The sequence below is a fragment of the Mus musculus genome, chromosome 19, assembly GCF_000001635.26.
Source record: "Mus musculus strain C57BL/6J chromosome 19, GRCm38.p6 C57BL/6J".
Lineage (NCBI taxonomy): Eukaryota > Metazoa > Chordata > Mammalia > Rodentia > Muridae > Mus > Mus musculus.
The window spans coordinates 29,303,236-29,315,141 of record NC_000085.6 but is presented as its reverse complement, the minus strand read 5'-3'; the positions used below and the strand labels follow the sequence as shown (position 1 = coordinate 29,315,141).

Here is an 11,906-nt window from a genome sequence, read left to right as displayed (position 1 = left end):
TCACCAGGGACATATGGTGCATTGTATGCACGAGCGCACACACACACCTATACCTATATAGGTAAATATACATATAATACTTTAAGCACAATAAGTGGATAAAAAGTGACAAAATCCAACTTCTTTGATAAAAGCCCTGAAGACACCTGAAACAGAGTGATCATGCCTTAATATGAAAGGCAATATATCCCTATTTATACTGAATAGTGGAAAACTGATAGCATGTCCTCTAAAATCATAAATATGACAAGGGCATCAATTCCTACCCTTATCCAAGATTAAATGCTTAACCAGAGTAAGCAAGCAAGAGATAGAATAAAATGATAGCAAAAGGAATAGAAATAGAAAGACCGGTGTACAGATTCCATGACCCAATACCCTAAGGATCCAAAGATTGCATCAGGAGAACCTTATTTCTGATAAACAATTCAGACCTATGTACAAATTCTATGATCCAGGCAAGAACCCAACAGAAAGTTCTCAAAACATAAAATGTAAATGGTCAAATATACACTGGAAAAAAAGATTCAACACCTTAAGTCATAACGGTAATGCAATCCAAAACTATAGGTACCCCAACACTGAGATACACCACTATCCAGCAAAAAGCTATAAACACCACCATTCACTTGAGTTTATGAGACAGTTTCATCTATATATACAAGTGTGATGGTCTAGGTGATTACACAAAGGAAAATAACCTATAATACGATTACAGCAACCTTCCAATCTTGTGAGAGCATGCTAAAGGTCCAATAATGTAGTTACTATGACAATACATGGAGCACACAGTCCACCCCAGGTTCGGGGGGGGGGGGCTCCTCAGATGTAGAAATGTAGGTATTTCCTCATCTCTATTATGTAATAAAATTGTTTAGTTAGAACTTAAATATTTACCAGAAGTTACAACTGTAAAAAAATTCACTTTCAGGAGGAAAATTAGGACTGTAAGACGGCACTTTGCTAGAGTAAATTTTGCAGTGCTACCAGCAGTGTGTGTGTGTATATATATATATATATATATATAAAAATATCACAAATTTTTATTTCTAAAGGAGTGGTTCTCAACCTGTGGGTCGCAGCCCCTCTGGGAGAGGAATGGCCACCTCACAGGGGTCTCCTACGACCATCGGAAAGTACAGATATTTACAGTGTTATTCATAGCAGCAGAAAAATTAGTTATGAAGTAGCCATGAAAATCACTTTATGGCTGGAGGTCACCAAAACATGAACTGCATGAAAGGGCCACAGCATTAGGAAGGCTGAGAACTGCTGTTCTAAAACCAAGTACCCACAATAGTATGGGATTATCTAATGATTATAGAATACCATCATCTGACATTTACATAATTATAAAATTCTGAAAAAAGCTTAATTTCTAAGAAATATTAGCTTGAAGAAACATCTGATACCTGCTTCTCATGTGGCACTAAGTTCTAACTATGGGAATAATTTCTTTATGTGTACCATTCAAACCAAAACTAAAAAGATTATGAACTCTCAATGAGAAGTCTTTTCACAACTTTGAATTTTACAGTTAGACTGTCATCTCATTCTACAATCTTAAGAATATGCATGCAAGATTCTTTAAAAGTAAAATTCAAATATTTTAAAAAGCCTAACAATGTAGTTTATATTACGATTTTTAAAAATAAGTAAATGTTAGTCTTTTATGAAAATGTTAAATTTTAGTACAAAAATCTCAGATCAATTGTATTATATGATACACTACTTCTATCCTAGATGCTATAGAACTAAAAACTCTCTCTCTCTCTCTCTCTCTCTCTCACACACACACACACACACACACTTACTTCCTTGAGATCTGAGAAATTACATAAAAATAAATCTGACTTCCATTAAAATACATATTAGATTAAAAAACAAAACAAAACAAAACAAAATCCACTAGTCTCACCACCATAGATGGTTTCTGTATATGTTACCTACTAAAATTCTCAAAGGATGTGAGAGGCTCGTCTCTTCAGCGCAACCAAAACTCTTTAAGTCCACGTTCAAAAACAGAACACACCACTGAAAACAGAATTTTTAAACAAATTACCAAATATTTAAAATCTTGTATAAATAACACACAAAAATCTTGTTTTATTTTTGACATGACATTGTCTAAGAGGGAGCAGCACGAAGGATGATAACAATTATTTATACTTTGAAAAGATGTACGCTCTCTCTTCTCATCTCGAGATGTGCGTCACACGCCTGCTGGTATTCTTGAATGGGATGAACAGCATGTGCCCCACACCCTTCCCTTCCCATCTGTCTGGGAGACGCTGAGGAAAGGACGTTTCTCTCACAGCTGTAATGGCAAACCTGGAGGCCTCTCACACAGTCTTTGGCCATGTTCCAACCCAGAAAGCATCTTAAAGAGCTTGTACATTTTACAAATTATGTATGGCTTATGCTTCAATTTAATGTATAATGACAAGTCTTAGGGATTGAAACATCTCATTGGCAGTTAACAGTTCAAGGGAGGGAAGTATTTCTGGCATTCTTAATCTCAAAATTATAAAAGGATTCATTATATTCATTATAGTCATAGAAAAAGTTGGAGACAGTTCTATTTAAAAACACATTTACCATAAACACAAGGAAAACAAATAAGAAAATAGATTGTGCTGTGTCTTTGTAAGATTGTCCCATTTCAAAATTCTTTAGGGTCAGGAAGATTTCCTATACAAGTAAAACTAGACCTTTGTTCCTTTTGCTTTGAAAAATATTTACAGTGGCATGGAACTACAGGCCCTAACAGAGCAGCAAAGATGAGCAAGAAAGAAAAGGTATTTAATTTTCTGAGCATTTTAATTTGTATCATGAAGTTATTATAGATCACCTATGGAAAAATTAGAAAACATTAACAAACATCAGCCCTCATGTAAATCACACAAGAGGCCAAAGTATTATACACTCCACGTGGTAAAAACTGTACATGTATGTTCTGTGTATTTCCTACACTGCAAAATTTACATTATAATTTTTTCCATTTCTCAAAAAAGCTGAGTTGAAAACTGTCTATTTTCTTCTTCTGCCAGAGGAGATGCAGAGACTCTGTGGTGAGCTCCATGCATCAGCCCACAAGCATGCTGCCAGACTTGAGCAGTGGTTTTTACAGATGGTGTAGAAACAAACGCACGGCGTTTCCAAAGCTTTGAGCAGACGGCGTCACAGTTTCTTCTGCCTAGCTAGCATCATGATAAGGATGTGTAGACACAAGGCTACAGAGCTTTGTTCTGGTTCTGGAAGTCTGCTTGGTCTCTGAGTGAAGGCCATCTCTTTCACGCAGCTATACTGTCCCGGATTTGATCCACCCGAAGGGAAAGGTCCCTGAAGGAGGGACGCTGGCTCACATTGTTGTTCCAGCACTCTGTCATGATCACATAAATCTGTACAGTGAAAAAGTGAAACCAAAGTGAGAGTGACCCAAAGTACCATGGTTGTTACAGGATGACATGAATTTGGAAATCTTAATTTACGTAGGCCAATAATAATGCTACGGTTATACCTTGAAAAGGAAATCTGTGTATGTTCTCAATAAAACAAAGAAAATGGATAATTACTGTGGATTAAAAAAATTGTTGGATCAGGGAGATGGCTCAGTAGACAAACAGGACTGTACACAGAGCCTGGTAATGAGAGTCAGTCCCTGGGACCATGCAAGGAGCCAGCAAAACAGCACTAGTCTCTAATTCCAGCACTAAGACATGAGAGGCAGTCATGAGGACCAACCAGCCTGGTGGGCTTAGTGCAGCAGTAGAAACAACAGAAAGTTTGTTTCAGCAAGGCAGAAGGCAAGAACCAACCCTGGAAGGTTTTCCTCTGATCCCAATGTGCACTGTGGTATGTATGCCTGTAGTCACACCTCCCCTCCCAACCCCCCACCCCCATACCAAGACACCCACCTCCAGGACACACACACCAAGACACACACACTCAAAATACTCACACAAACCATACATATATACATAGATGGACCCACACATACACGCACACCTTTTTCTTACACATGCATACAGAGACACACACACTCACACACATTATATAGACACACAAAAGAATGAATGAATGACTTTAAAGCTTGTTACCTCATCTGGGCATCCTTCTGGCCTTGGCAATCTTCCGTTGCTCTTCAGTAGCTCTATCAAATGGAACACAATCATTTGCCCTTGTTTATCATTGCCAATCATTCGCATAAATTCCTGAAACAGAAACCAGTTTTAAATGACTTGCTAAATAATTACTACACTAATAAAACAAATGCAAATTAGGATAAAATAGATATAAGAATTTTTATATTAGGTTGGTAATATTTCATTAAATATATAATGTGAATAGAGAATTATTCGGCCCTCTCAGTGCCGTGAATACATAGCCTGATGCAGCTCTTCTTTTGAAACAATCAACAGCGATTTACTAACTCATAACTTCTCACTAACAAGTACACTCTTCTTCTAACATGATAGCCACAAACAAAAGTATTTATTTATGTATAAAAATGGTAAATGATTATCCAGAAATATGCGACTTTGTGTCAGAATGGTACTGGATAACTAAAATCATACTTGCAGTGAGTAAGTACAGATAAGTACAGATAAAGTGAGATATTATGAAACGATGTAATAATTAACAGGACTTCACAGGAAGCTACAAAGCTCAGTCATATAAAACAATAGGTATTTCTTTCTAAAGTTTCATTTTTATATATAAGTCTGAAAGAAAATGTTACTATATTAAAATGGTTATCTATGAGTAATTTCATTAAAATAATTTCTATTTTTTTCATACTTCCCTATATTGAAAGAAATATATATGTACTTCCAAAAGTTTACTTTAGGTTGTGCAATGCTTCCTAAAGTGTACGGGCACACTCAATGTAACTTCGATGCCACTGAGGTGTTCTGGAGGCCTGGGCCCTGGCAGCGCTGGAATGATGGGCTCTGTAAGGGATAACACCAGGCTCCCTGCGGGTTCCACTTCCTGGGAGAGCGAGCTGCTCTACAGGAAGCAGAATGCTGGCCCTCCTGGCTCTCAGCCGAAGCCTTGCCTTGTGATGGGTTTTTGCAGTTAGTTCTCTTTCTGCTTCTCTGCCATGTTGTAAAGATCCCAAAGGGTCCTTGGCTTGATAATGGAGTTTCAATCTCCACAACTGCAAGCTTTTCTTTATGAATTTACTCAGTACCATGTATTTTGTTACAGTCACAGAGACAATGGACAAGAGGATACACTGAATTTAGTTGTTTGTAGTTATTTTGTTGGGTATTATTGAATATTGTCCCCAAATAAATAACAACAGGGTCCTAAACTAGGTTGTAAACATGTTACTCATCTTTGGATAATGCCTTTCTTGTGCTTAAAACAAAAGTTAAGCAGCAGGAGAGGGCTCGGGGAGCTACGCCACTAAGAAGCGCACTGACCACGGGTGGACTTTTACTCTTCTCGATGTATGTGAAAAGTTCGTATAGAACCACTCCAAAGCTCCACACATCTGAGGCCACAGAAAACTTGCTCTCCGTCAAGGATTCAGGTGCGTACCTGCAATATTGCAATCATTTAGAAGAGTTACTTCATGGAATGACACGTTATATTGGAGGGGGAAACAAACAAATGACAAACACCCAGGGGAACAAAGGGGACAGAAGGCCTGTTATCTGCTCCACAGACCTTTCCCATCTGGCCTTTGCTCTGCTGTTCTCCCCAGTGATGAACGACAGCTATGAATCTGACACATGCTGACAGTGGGTCCTCCTAACAATTCAGAAAGCCTGGTCCCGAGACGTCTGACACACAAAAACCTAAACACATTGTTTTTCTTTTGTTGGCACACCAGGTGTTAAATGATAAGTTTTTCTAAGACCTGAAATGCGAGATGCTCTTAAGTTGTTCTTTTAAAGAAATCCAGATTAAAAATAGGTGGAGGAAATATAGTTTCTAGCCAGAAATGTAACTTGAAGCCTTGAGAATCAGGAGGGGAGGGGCTGAAGAGATGGCTCAGGGCTTAAGAGCACTGGCTGCTCTTCCAGAAGTCCTGAGTTCAATTCCTGGCACCTACATGGTGGTTCACAACCATCTATAACCATAGTCCTATGGAGTCTGCTGCCCTCTTCTGGTGTGTAAATGTACATACAAGCACCTATATACATAAGGTTTATAAATAAATAAATCTAAAAAAAAATCAGAAAGGGAGTGATTATGGAAGAGAACACAGAAAATACAAAGCCACAGGAAAGTGGTATCCCAGTCAGAGGTGGGCAGTGGACCATGAGTTTTGTAGTTCCATGGACAAGCATGTCTTTAGTATAGAAATAGCTACAGAGACCTGTTTGACTGGCTAGACAGAAAACATGAACAAGCCTTAGAGGCAGGTCACTCTCTGTGAGTTCAAGACCAGTCAAGTTCTAGGATAGCCAGGACTACACAGAAACCTTGGCTCCAGTATATGTGTGTGTGTGTGTGTGTGTGTGTGTATGTGTGCCCACACACACACACACACACACACACACACATATATAAAACACATTTATTTAATCTTTAACCTTTCCTTCAAAACCTAATTTAAGTTTTACTTGCACAAGTCCTTCCCTAAGTAGTCAAGCTCACTAATCGGGCTGCTTATTGCACATCTAGACTTACAGTTGTACTACACAAACATGCAACCAGTACGGAATCTGTGTACTTAGCTTTTTTGTTTTTTTTTGTTTGTTTGTTTTTTTTTGAGACAGGGTTTATCTGTGTAGCCCTGGTTGTCCTGGAACTCACTCTGTAGATCAGGCTGGCCTCGAACTCAGAAATCTACCTGCCTCTGCCTCCCAAGGGCTGGGACTAAAGGTGTGTGCCACCACGCCTTTAATAGCTTTTTATTCTATTAGCAAAATGTAATCTCCTTAAGACAATGCTATTATCCTATATCCTAAAGTGCTTTTCTCCCTCCTTTCAAAAAGCTGGACAGGTTTTTCTATGTACCCAGCTTGGCTCAAATTCCAGCCTTAGCCTCTCAAGTACTGAGATGACAGCCATCCTGTTCTTATGTTTTTGTTTTCTAGTTTTAGGGCTTTTATTTTGTTTTGTTTTTAGCAAAGCGCTCTTTGTAATTAATTTCTTGGTTACATATTGCCAACCCCCAGGTACATTCATTACCTAATGCTCTTTTACTTAGACAAAGATAAATCAAGTCAGGAAAAGGCTCACTTTTCTCTGTGGGTCTTAAGAGGAAGACTTTTTCCCTCCTTTTTTTGTGTAGTATTTAGGGAACTTGTACATTTTATGTCTCTTTGAAATGCTCTTGCTTAAAAGCCACTGTCAGTTTTATGATCCAGAAACATAATTAGCAACCACCTAGGAACTGTCTTTTGGAAATCATCATCAAAGGTGGCAATGCCCCTTTCTTCTGGTTTCTTGGGGAGGGGAGGAACCCAAGTCGGCCAGAGCCTCGTTCCAAGTGCTAGCCCATGTCACAGTATGGTGAGACCAGTACCCGGCGCAGGGAGTCACACGGTCACCCAGGGGATTTAGGATGAACTATGTGTGACAAGCAGTGCGGTTCAGTCCTTTCACTGGAGGAATAATGCCATGCAGTAAACGTGTATGCAGTGGGCTGTTTCTGCCTGAGTACAGAAAAATGTAAGATTTCTTTCCATCTCGGAGATCTCTTATTACACGGGGATTGTTTAAATGCAACAGCACACACATACTTAATCCTTATTCAACAATAGGTCCTTTCTGTCTCCTGCTTTCATAGACGGGTTTTGAGTTGAGAGAATGGGTTGGCCTTAATTGTATTTCTGCCAACATTTCTTTTCTCTCTGCTAAATGTAGTTTCCTGCAGTTCTATCATTTAATCCCTCCCTCTCATGCTACCGTGTTTCCTATAGATGATATTGCCCATGCTTCTTCCAAAGTCTCCTAAACACAGTCCATTCTCTTGGCTCTAATATATCTCGTTTCCACATTAAATACCTGCAGGTAAACAGAACTCCATCTTCCCAAATCCTGCTGAGTGTTTGGCTTTGATTATACAATAAATGGAATCACAATCTATACCCAAGAAAGGATTCTTAGGAATTTTTAGAGATATTTTACATTTTTTGTATTTATGTGTACATGTGTTTGTTTATTTGCACATGTGTGGAGGTCAGAGACAACCCACGAGTTTATGTTTTCTTCCACCATGTAGATCCTGGGGAACCTAACTCAGGCCTGCTGCTGAGCCTCTGGTTGGCCCAGGAATTATTTTTAACTCTCTCACTGCTGTGTGAAATAAGCCACCATGTCTTTTCAGAGTGGTCTCCTAGCTTACTCTCTCTATCATTACAGTCGTAGGCCACAGCCTATGACTACTGCAGAGTAACCAATATGCACAGACTGCCCAAATGACATCTGTAGTAAGAACAGCACACGCCTTCCCTGTAGGGTGAAATTCTGCTTCAACATTTCTTTTTCTTTTTAAAGACTTATTTTATGTACATGAGTACAATGTCTCTGTCTTTAGACACACCAGAAGAGGGCATCAGATCCCATTACAGATGGTTGTGAGCCACCACATGGTTGCTGGGAATTGAACTCAGAACCTCTGGAAGAGCACTAAGTGCTCTTAACCACTGAGCCATCCTCTCTCCAGCCCCAACATTTTTTTTCAATACTGAAGTAGAAGCACTTTTCCTCAAGCTCTTAGTACCAACCCCTAAAACATGCTGGAACATGCCAAGAGATGAAAGCAAAACAGCATCTTGAATAATTAAAGTATTAAGGAGGACAAAGATTTATTTTTAAATAAAATCAAGCTTTAAAAAAAACAAACCATGACTAACTTCTATGGTTAAAAACTGCGTGTGATTTCTTTCATATCTTAATTTTGTTTGCTAGAATTTGACTGTGTTCTCTCCAAAACTCAGGTGTTGAAACTCAATGGTCAATGTAGTATAGGAAGGGGCTCCTTAGAGAAAGTGGAGAATCAGAGTCAGGAACTCCAGAACAGGCTGCATGGCGCTGCCCTTCCACCTTCCTCCATGGAAGAACACGACGATGTGGAAAGACTCGATGAACAATGTGTCTTACTCATGTTCATATTAACTGCCCGCCCTCGGGACTTATGTCTCCACATACTCAGGAAGCCAGGTGCCAAAGCTTATATTGTCTGGTGGTTTTTACCATGACCAAAAGAAAACTAAGGCATGCATTTAAACATCAGGAAAGAGCGTCACACAGGACGGGCTCTGCAGCACGTCTCACTGGCTTCATGACGCCTACAGAAGCACATATTCTCTGCGATTCTGGATTGCTGATGCTAGGAACCACGCACTGGACCTTCTGTGTGCTCCTACCAGTATGTCTGCATTTGCTGTTGTGTCGTTGCACATGAAGGGGATGCGTGTACAGAGCATGTGTGCCTATGGAGGTCAGAAGACAACCGTGAAGATTCGGGTCTCTCCTTCCACTTTCTACCTGGATCTGGGGATTAACTCAAGTCAATACAGCAAGCACCTTTATAGGTGAGCCACTTCACTGACCTACTACTGCTAGTTTTTCAAAAATAATATTTCACTTGCAGGTATGACTCTGTGGGTAAGGTGATCACTGTAAAAGGCATGAGGACTGAGTTCGGATCCCCAGCTCATGTAAAAAGCCAGGGAGAGCAACCTATAACCCAAGCACTGAGGGACAAGAAAATAGGCAGATCTGGGTACTTGCTGGCAAAAATGGCAAGTTCTGTGTTTAGTCTTATCTCAAAAACTAAAGTGGAAAGATGAATAGAAAATAAAACCTAGCCGGGCTTGGTGGCACACGCCTTTTATCCCAGCAGAGGCAGGCGGATTTCTGAGTTCAAGGCCAGTCTGGTCTACAAAGTGAGTTCCAGGACAGCCAGGGCTACACAGAGAAACCCTGTCTCGGAAAAAACAAAAACAAAAAACAAAAAAAGAAAAGAAAACCTGATGCTAACTTTGAGTTTTCACATAACACACACACACACACACACACACACACACACACACACACACACACACACACACACTTGAACAAAAGACAGTTCTTGGCCAGGAAGAAAACTGAGCCAAGACTTTCTCTGTTAGAAAGTGAGTCTTTTGGGGGTCAGGGGGTAAATAGGTATGGTGTTGCAGATGGGTTACAGGATGGCTATTCTAAACAACAACAATTTTTTTTTAAAGGCAAAGAACCCTTAATCTTTTGAACTTGATTTAATTATATATAATAAAAGGTATTATTAAAACATTGTACTTAATTTGAAATGAGTGACAATCTGTTTCTCCAAGTTCTGAATAGATCAGTTCAAATAAAGTATCACTACAATAGTGCAATAGAAACATTTTAATTAATTCAAAACTGTTTTGTTTTTTTCTTCCCAGAAATGAAGAGAAAAGAGTAACTACAGATTAGCTACTAAATCCATTTCTGAAAGTCAAGTTGGTTTTATTCTTTATTTTCAATACTAGTGAGAAAAAAAATACATTTTCACCTAAGAATAGATAATTTTAGTACTGGCTCATTGTATACGTTTTAGTTACTTATCCAGGAATTATAAAAATGTATTTTGTTGTAGCCAATCTTCCATCTACTGAAATACAGTTTTCTCTGTGTTTCCATTTATAAAGATGTAAAATGAACACCGTATGTCTGTTGCCATGACTACTGATGTATTCACCTAAACCAGTGCTTCTCATCTTTCCTAATCTGATCCTTAAGAACAGTTCCTCACGATGTGGTGACCCCAACCAAAACATTATGTTCACTGCTGCTTCATAACTGTAATTTTGCTACTATAACAGTAGCAATCGTTACTAGTGAATAGTAATGAATACTAATGAATAGTAATGAGATATCTGTGTTTTCTGATGGTACGGGACATTCAAGTCAGGGCAGGGCTCAGTCTCTTTCTAGGTCTACTACTCACCACACCTAGCCTGCTGCCATTCACTCAATCTCCCTTGCAAGGGCTTAGTGAGGGGTTGCTTTCTTGGCGGTTAGTGTGTTAGTCGTCTGTATATTCTAGATACTAATTCTCTGTCAGATGTACAGCTAGCCACGATTCTCTCCTACTCTGGAGGGTGCTTTTAACTTGATTGTTTCCTTGTCCACACAGAAGACAAGGAAAATAATTTTAACTTCATGAAGTCCCACTTGTCAATTATTGGCCTTGTTTCCTGAGTAAGCAGAGTCCTCCTGAGAAAGCCCTCACCTATACACACCTGTACCTTACAGTGATGTGAATCATCACATCTCTAAAGTAGAGGGGAAGGAACCTCTTCCTTTAACACACAGTTATAATGCCGATAAACTTATGTGGAAACACTTATTCTAAATATTTTAACCAAAATTCTTTCAGAACAGTTTAAAGATGAGCTGTAAATTTAGAGCATTAAATAAACATAACCCAGAAATATGGATGACCCGTGAAGTTAGCGCTAGCAAACTGATATTTTTTAAATAACTGGAAAAATTTAGACAATACTTATAAATTGACAGTTGTATTCTTTGTATTACTCTTCCTAAATTTTAAACACCATCCTTTGATTCATACAATACTGCTTAATAGCATTACTTCAGCAGAGAAATAAACCAGAAATTCTATTGGAATGGTATATAAAACAAAAAGAAGTTCATTGTGGCATTCCTAGAAGACAAAATGCATCCTACATGAACACACTGAAACTTTGTGTGTGTGTGTGTGTGTGTGTGTGCGTGTGTGCGTGTGTGCTACTGCCATTCCTCTGGTGAATGGGCCTGGGTCCATTACATCACCTTCTACAGAACTCTGTTTATGCCGGGACACAAGTGCTGCTGTCAGCCTGAGTGTAAGAAGTTTGTTCCCGGTGGTCAGCAGCAGCCCCTCTTTTGAACTCATAGCAGCTCTGATTACTCACATAAAGCTGGGCCTGGCA

The 11,906-nt window shown here is 39.2% G+C and overlaps 1 protein-coding gene across 6 annotated transcripts in view; it reads right to left on the bottom strand.

Annotated features, from left to right (window-relative positions):
* Positions 1–2,046: 2,046 nt before the first annotated feature.
* Positions 2,047–11,906, bottom strand: part of Jak2 (Janus kinase 2) — a 61,293-nt gene continuing 51,433 nt past the window's right edge. For 3 of the 6 annotated variants that reach the window (XM_006526713.4, XM_017318068.2, XM_006526714.4), the window contains 3 exons: positions 5,430–5,547; positions 4,101–4,214; positions 2,081–3,401 (listed from right to left, as the gene is read on the bottom strand). In XM_006526713.4, coding sequence (XP_006526776.1) covers positions 3,294–3,401; positions 4,101–4,214; positions 5,430–5,547 — 340 coding nt within the window. In that variant the 3' untranslated portion in view covers positions 2,081–3,293. Of the gene's footprint in view, positions 3,402–4,100; positions 4,215–5,429; positions 5,548–11,906 lie in introns of all 6 variants that reach the window. The other 3 variants (NM_008413.4, NM_001048177.3, XM_011247155.3) reach the window with 2 other exon arrangements.